Raw genomic sequence first — 8,080 nt, forward strand, 5'->3', positions numbered from 1 at the left:
GCAAAGGCTTCTGCACAAAGTCAGAACAGGCTGGTCCTGTTCCGTGAAGCAGCCATGTAGGAATCTTATGCCTGCGGGGAAACTGCCCTTACAGTCCCTGCCTTTGACCAAAGCGGCCTGTGAAAGATCTAAACAATGGGCACCTAGGCTTCTCATCACCAGGACACAATCTTGATGGGGCCAGGGAGATGACTGAATCCAAGTCTTTGCATTCCTCTGTGCATAGAGTGTGCAGGTGACTTCAGAAATCAAGAGATCTGAACTTTAGATGAAACCCAGAAGCCCCTGTCAAGAACTGCATCTTTGAAGTAAATGACTGTTCCTTTCTTCTTTAGCATGGCTGATACTCCCTAACTAGGTAGATAACCTGAATGCAAACAGGAATTGGAGCATTTCTCAGAATCAAATCTGTGGGGCTGTTCCTGAGTTAGAATCCTGATTATCTGATAAACTCTATCATTGGGACCTTTTATTTCCACACTCGGAACATTACCCCCAGGGCTGCTGCATGCTGCCCTCTCCTTACAGCAGCCTGCTAGCTCCAGCTCCTCTCCTGAGAACTGGGTGGTACAGCACTACAGGAAACAAGAGGGCCTGATCTGTGCAACCAATGATGGCAGGACCTTGCCCATAGCACACGATGTGGGGCCAACTAGACTTCTACAACTAGGCTTCTGCTGTACACATGGCCGCCCAAAGTGGGCATTGTGTTCATGACTGAATGCACTTCTGGTCTGGAGAATCTCACACAGGAGTGTAAATCAGCCACACTCTGAGTGCTAACTGGATACCTACCCAATGTCTTATGATGGAAAGAGCTCTCCCCAGCAAGTCGCATCCCCATGCTCAAGGGCGTAGTGTCCTGCAGAGCACAGAGTGGTGCCAGCTGTATTCTAGACACCTGCACAGGTGCTCTCGCCCCACCTGAGTAAGGTGTTTCACAGCCCGTCTGCTGGGAATAGTATTGCTACTGGAGAAAGTTTGGAGACTGTGAATAGTTATCTTCCTAAGTTCTTCAAAATTTTATTAACAAAACCAGGGAGAGGGGAGGCAAGGGTGAACTGACTCCGCAGTCGCACCCAGGCACAGAAATGGAGAAATGGAGAGGTAGACGAGAACAGGAGGAAATTCTGAGGCCCTCTGTCAAGGGCAGATGGGCAGTCAAATGGTGGATGGACATGGGGAGAAACTCGGGGACAACTGGAGAAACAGATGAATGGCAGAACAAACAGCTGATTCAGGGCAGTTCCCCTGCCTGGAACGCAGGGTGTGAGGCCCTCTGGGCCGGTGAGGCTCAGCGATCAGCACTGGAGCGCAGGTCGGTAGTAAGTGGATCGTGCTGGATGGTTTGGTGCAGCATCAGGGCCAGCAATCCTGCCCGGTTTGTCATGGCCGTGCGGACATTGCGCTCTTGCTCAAATAGCTCGTCTAGCTTATACCACTGCCAGGGGAGCAGGAGCCGTGAGAAGGGGCTCTGGAAGCCCTGGCCGGCCCTACCCACACCCAGCGTTAAAACCTACCACGCGCACACGCTCCAGGTCCACTTCAGCACGCCGCAGCTTCTCCCAGCAGTAGTGGCGGTTGCACTGGCGCTTGGGCAGGCGGCAGAAGTCACCGGTGAGCTCAAATACGTCACGAACAAGGGGACACCCGCATACCTCGTCGGCTGGCACCTTCAGGGAGAAGGGTGGGCATGATTGTAGGGTGGTCAGACAGGGAGGAAGACGGAAACAGGGAATGATCAGGGAGAGAGGCAGGAAAGAACGGAAGGTTCGGGGAAAGTGGAAAGGCATAGGACAGGTGAACAGGATGAAGAGACAGGCAAAGGGGAAGACGAGTAGGTGAGAAAACAGGAAAGGAGGCATGAAGCCTGCTGAGGCAGGGTAAGTGGGAGGAGCGGGAGGAGTCAGGAAAAAGGCAAGGAAGAACGTGAGGAAGGAAGAGACAAATCTGGGGCAGTGAGGAAGAAAGGACAAAATCGGGAGAGCCGAAGAAGAACCTTACTTTGGGGTCTCGTGAGTGCTCAGGGCACAGCACCTGGAGCCGCTTACAGTACGTCTTGCTCTGAGGGTTGTAGACGTCACAGAAGAGTCGTGTGGCCCTGGAGGTTTGGAGGAGAGAGAGGAGATTGGAGGGAGAGGAAGGCGACCAGCTGCCCTCACCTATGCCCATGCCCGCCCCACATGCCATTCCTGACCCCATCCTTGACCTCCCTCTAAATCCACACTGCAACCACACTCACCCCTCAATGCGCGTGGGGTACATGGACCCAAAGGACGTCTGGCTTTCATACTAGAGGGATGAGCACAAATGGAGGGCACTGTGGATGTGTGCTGTGTGCACTGCCCAGACAGCACATCTGTCCCCTAGAGCCCGCCGATGTCCCCACACCACCTGCCCCCTCAGGCTGACACCCTGACCTTGGCATAGCAGCGCTCCATATGGCGCAAGGCAACACGTGGGTTGATGGGGTGCCCGCAGGAGACGCAGAAGATCTGCAAGTCTGTGTCATCGCTGTCACCCTCGTTGCTCTGCACAGGGGAAAGGAGCGATAAGGTCAGGCCAGACCAGACCAGGTCTTAGGGCCTACCCATCTGTACCCTCAGCTACTCACCTCCTCATCCTCACGCACAGCTTGCTGCTTGGCACGCACTATGATGGCCTCAAGCTCATGGAATCGGCGCTCCATTTCCTGCAGGCGAGTGCGGGCGCTCTGTTGTTCACGGCGAATGCGTTCAAGCAGCTTCTTGCCGTGCTCCTCAGCAATGCAGGGGCTCTGCTGCCACTGCTGGATGCGCTGAGGGAGGATCTCATAGATGCGGCTGCAGGGAGGCAGTGGGTGGGTGCAGGCAGGGAAGGTGGCAAGCAACATGAGTGAGTGGGGTGATCCAAGGGTGAGAGGTGGCTGGATGACTAAATGGTGAAATGGCAGTAGACAACTGAATGGCAGATGGGTGAGCACATGAGCGACTGAACGGTGGATGATGGGTGGATGGATAGAGGACGGGTGCTTGGTTGACTGAATGGTGGGCAGGTGACTGACTGGCAGGCAAACTGCCAGTCCTGTCCTACCCGTTACTCCCTGACTCCCTTGAACCCCTTAGCAAAGACTCACTTGGCTGCCAACTTCATCCCACAGTCATCTGAGCAATACTTGGAGCCGGGCTGGGCAGGGCGCACACAGCCAGGCCCCAGGCACTGCGGTAGGGATGCAGGGTCCTTCACATCAGCACGCTCCGGGTGTTTCCATTTGTCTTTGTGCTTCTGTTTCTGTCGATGCCGCTTGTATCTCTCCTCCTTCTAGGGGGCCAGGCAGATCAGCTCAGGGTGGAGTTGAAGTCTCCTCCTACTTTCCTCTCCACCCCCTTTCTCGCTCTTGCCCCATACGGCCCCGGCCTTTGCCTTCCCACAGCCATTTTACCCTCTCCATCACCTTCTTCTCAGACTTCTTCTCCCGACGCTTCACATGCTTCACTTTCACCGCCCTCTTCCGCAGCGCAGGGTCCAGGAACGGGGACTCCTCTGCGTCACTCATCCAGGACTGCAAGTCAGGCAAATACTGACCCACCCGCCCCACTCGGGACCACCCCACCACCTACGTGGTTCCCAAATGAGCCTTCCATACCCTCTGCCTCTCTCCTCATTATGGGTACTCTCTGCTTCTGAAACCGCCACCCTTCCACCGCGGGACGCTCTGCCTGCTCACCAGGCCGTGGTCATCAAAGGCCCCCGCACAGAAGTCCTGGTATAGGTCAGGGTCCAGCGGGAGGTCCTCATCTGAGAGTGGCTCAGGTGTGGCGGTAGCCTCAGGTGGCTCCTTGACTGCCGATGACGCCACTGACCCCTCGTCCTCACGGATGCGCCCCAGCTTCTGTGATGGCTGTGGCTGCTGCTGGGTGGGCAGTGGCCGCCGGGGCCTTGGCAGGGACTCTGAGGGCGTCACCGGCGAGAGCTGCGGGGCAGAATCTCAGGACTGGCCCTGACCACCCTGCCCGCATGCCCCGCCCCGCCCTGGGGAGCTGGACTCACCGAGGAAGGGAAGTACTTGTAGGATTCCTGTGCCGGCAGGAGGAAGGCCCAGGTCAGCCCCAGGTGAATGGAGGGTGGCCCTGCCCTAGTCCCTCCCACAAGTGCCTGGCCCCACCACTAGCCCTTCCTGGCTTCCAGACATACCTGCTCCCCACTCCACCCCACATCACCAGGACATGCTCAGCCCTGCCCTACTTGCCCTGACATGCCTGACCACCTTTCTGGTTCTACCCTACCTACCTATGGTGGGGGACTCTTTTGCTAGCCCAGCATACCCGACCTCACTCCATTCATCTGAACAGTCCAGATCCCTTCCCACCTCTCTTTATGTGATCAGGCCCCATCCCACCTGGCTCCTCCAGCTCTTCCTGGACACACTGGCCAACCCACCTGACCCTGCCCAGTTCTGCCCATGCTCACCCGGGCCCGCAGCTGGCACTGACGTAGCCGGCACTTCTGCCGGATCTTGTTGGGGCCCCCAAACTTCTTCATGTCCCGGCAGAAGTCGCAGTGGCCACAGTCCTCAGTGCGCCGGCAGGCTTCACACTCGCCACACATGCGGGCTGACCGTTTGATCTGCTGCTGCTGTTGCTGGTGATGCTGGGTGAAGGCCCAGGCAGAAATCAGGAACCCAAGCTGGGTCTGAGATGGTACCACCTTACTTACAACCGTCATTGTAACCACTTACCTGGCTGGGTGTGGCCACCAAGGGCTGTGGAGAGGATTTGTGGGGCGAAGCAGAGCCCCGAGCAAGCATGGCCCCAACCCCTGTCCCTGAACCCGCCCGGCGCTGCAGTTCTGGATCCGGAGCAGGCCTCTTACGCCCTCCACCCTCATCCCGGGGCTCACTGCCGTCTCGCTCATTGCTGTCTCTCTCCCGTGATTTCTTGTGCCGATAGCGGATCTCCAGCTTGGGGTCTTTCTCTGTGGGCAGACGACATGTCCCAGGTGGGTTAGCTTTGGGGGATCTGGATCGTCCAAAACTCTTTCTTCCTCTTCCCTCCCTTTCCGTTCTATCCACCCGCTCTGCCCCTCCTACTCCGGGGCAGCAATGTCCCCCAGGGGGGACCCTCAATTATGGCTCATAAAGCAGCCTCAGGTCCAGCTCACCAGCCAAAAATGACTCTGCCCCCAGACACATCTCATTCCTCCCCTTGCCCCTCAGTACGGTTCCTCCGGATCCCTTGAAAGCCCACCCACCTGCCCTGTCATTCCACCCCTCACCTCGGCACTCTCGACAGTACCACTCCCGGATGGCCTTGGCCATCTTCTCAGTGATGCGGATGCAGTCCCCATGGAACCACTCATTGCAGTTGTCACACCCGCTGCAGAGGATGGGGCCAGTGGTGAAGATGTGAGGGCTGGGACCCATCAGCCTCACCCAACTTGACAGGTGTCAGCCCCACCCACCTCGCCCCGGCTCACATCATGAAGCAGTTGATGTCCGGCTTTCGGCAGATGCAGTAGATAGGTGCATTCTCCCCATTCTCTGATTTGCTGTCCTCCCCGGCATCTGGAGGCTCTGGGTCCGAACCATCCCCCTCCTGTGGGATTCCCCCCATTATACTCCTTAGAGAATACGGTTCATGCACCTCTGCCCTCCTTTACAGCTCCACATGGCTCATCACAGATCCCCAACCCTGCCCATCACAGCTCCTCAATCTCTCCATCACGCTCCCCAGGCCCCTCCCCACCACACACCCCTGAGCCCCACACACTGTGACACTCCCACACAGCTTATAAAGTCCTATCACTCACTCTGCCTCAGACCTTCATTCACTCACCACACTGACACTCATTACTCTATGCACACACTCCTAACAGCTCGTCCCAAACACCCTCTTGCTCATCGCACATCGCCCCCCATGGTTGCTCCTCAGAGACTCCCATTCCAGGTTCTCACAGACCTCGCATAATTTACTCTGCAGACTTCCCATCACAGTTCCCCACTAACCTTCTGTTATTACCCCACAAAACCCCCACAGCACGGTTCTCCATGGATCATCTGACACCGCAAAACCCCTTATCACGCTGCCAAAGAACCCCCGCCCCCCCCCCATCCTCGGTATCCTGATTCCCACGAACTACCCTCAGGGATTCCTACTAAACTTACATTAGGGACGCCCATAATGATGGCACATCACAGAACTCCCAGATGCTTCACACACCAGGAAAAAAAAATTCAGACCATCAAACCCCCACCGTTCTGCCCACAGACCCTTACCAAGGCTCTCCACGGCCCCCACCATTCTGCCCAGACTCACGTTACTGTTTACCACAGACCCCCAGGCGTCTGCCGCCAGACCCCTCCATTACCAACCCCACTGACCTCTACCGCCGACCTTCTCCCCATGCCCCATACTCACCATCTCTCCGCTCCCGGCGCACCCCCTCACGAACCCCGCCAGCGACCCGCGAACCTACACAGGCCACTCGGTGGCGTCCCCGGCCGTTGCAAGGCGCCCACAACTACTTCCGCTTCTGGCGCGCCTCCGGGACACCGTACACTTACTGCGCAGGCCCGGTGCGTCGGATATACCGCGGACAAGCCCGCCTAAAACCCGAGCGTCTCTCAGGCGCCGCCATCTTGACTATCGAGACCGTAAGGCGGCCTGGTCCATAGGTTCGCTGGAAACATGGCCGCGCCTATCTCGAGGGCGCCGCCACCTTGTCGGTCGAGTCCGTACAGTGACCACTTGTACGGTATCGCTTCTTAAAGCAATATGGCCGCGCCTAGTGCACGAATCCCTGGTGGACGCCATCATCTTGGAATCTGATTCCGTAAGATGGCCGAGTCCGTACGATTAGGAGGAACACATGGCAGCGTCCCGATCGCCGCCAACGCGAGGGCGTCGCCATCTTGGCAGTCGATTCCGTAGGGCGGCAGTTGGCGGGGTAGAAAAGTTCACAGGGAAATGGATAGTTCACCTAAATCAAGTTTCGCTCATTCCTCTTCCCAGTCACTTTTGCCTCCCGCGTGTATTGATGGGGCGCCCGGCTGTGCGTCTTACCCAGCGAAGGGAACTGAGCTCTGTTCTGGCTCAGACACCAGCTCCCGCCACTTTCCGCCCCTCCCCCTCCCGCCCTCGCTCCGGGCAGCTTCTCGGCCGGTTCTGGCCGGGTCCAGCCTTGGGGTCCGTGCGGGAGCGTCCCCACATCTCAGAGTTAGCACGGGCAGCGGTGAAAGGCCGCAGAGGACAGTGGTCGGGGGTGTCTGTGAGGAGCGGCCGGCCCGAAGTCGATCTGAGACGGGGGACACTGTCTCCACTCAGCCGCCTCCGCCCGCCCGCGCGGAGGTCACGGTGCCCGGTGACGTCCTCTGTGGCCCTCCCGGACGTACGTTCTCAACATGCTCTCCCCTAAAGTTAGTTCTTTTAAATTTAAATTAGGTACCCCCCAAAAAATCTACACAGGTCAGAGAGCCTGATGGCTCCTCGGTAATGATCTACCCCGGGCGACCAAGTGGTCAGAGGAGACACAACAGGTCAATATTTACCCCCCATCCCAGCCCGCACCCCCACCCATCTCCGCGGAAGGAGTCGTGGCCCAGTGAATGTCAACACCCTCACTTTCAAAGTCAGAAGGGATTTATTTCTGGTGGAGGGAAGGAATCCGATTAAAGCGAGATTTTTTTTTCTTTTACCCATGTTTTTCCAGTTTTTCTGGATTTCTTGGCTCTGGACATAATAGCAACTCATTTACTACTAGTGATGCCACTGCTTGAGGCTTAGAAAGTCGGTTTTGTTTGTTTGTTTGTTGTTTGTTTGTTTCACTTTTCTAAACACTTTTCTTCATGGTCTCGTCCACACCACCACAGACTCCCACGACACAGAGCACCTGGGTTCTTTGACCTACTAAAACTGGCTTTTAAACTACAGAAAACTTCAGGTACAGCAGAAGACTTGCCTTAATTTTGTCGATCAACGTTGAATTAACGCTTGTACTTTATTCTAATTAACATAACTCTTTATATTTTTCATTAAATGTATTTATAAGCAGGCAGGATGAGGGGGATCCCGGACCCCCAAACCTGCCTGCTCTAAATGGATTC

At 56.6% G+C, this 8,080-nt stretch overlaps 1 protein-coding gene across 1 annotated transcript; it reads right to left on the reverse strand.

The window, feature by feature from the left end:
- Positions 1–1,056: 1,056 nt before the first annotated feature.
- On the reverse strand, positions 1,057–5,591 carry CXXC1 (CXXC finger protein 1; the record flags this gene model as incomplete). The annotated part of the gene is made up of 14 exons (XM_084252704.1): positions 1,057–1,441; positions 1,521–1,673; positions 2,005–2,101; positions 2,243–2,292; positions 2,421–2,531; positions 2,615–2,822; positions 3,116–3,300; positions 3,434–3,541; positions 3,707–3,952; positions 4,030–4,056; positions 4,450–4,629; positions 4,718–4,953; positions 5,254–5,354; positions 5,455–5,591. 14 exons carry the CDS (start codon positions 5,589–5,591, stop codon positions 1,295–1,297), a joined length of 1,986 nt encoding a protein of 661 aa, XP_084108830.1. The 3' UTR covers positions 1,057–1,294.
- Positions 5,592–8,080: the final 2,489 nt, after the last annotated feature.

Source organism: Talpa europaea, assembly GCF_964194135.1.
Source record: "Talpa europaea genome assembly, chromosome: 13".
Lineage (NCBI taxonomy): Eukaryota > Metazoa > Chordata > Mammalia > Eulipotyphla > Talpidae > Talpa > Talpa europaea.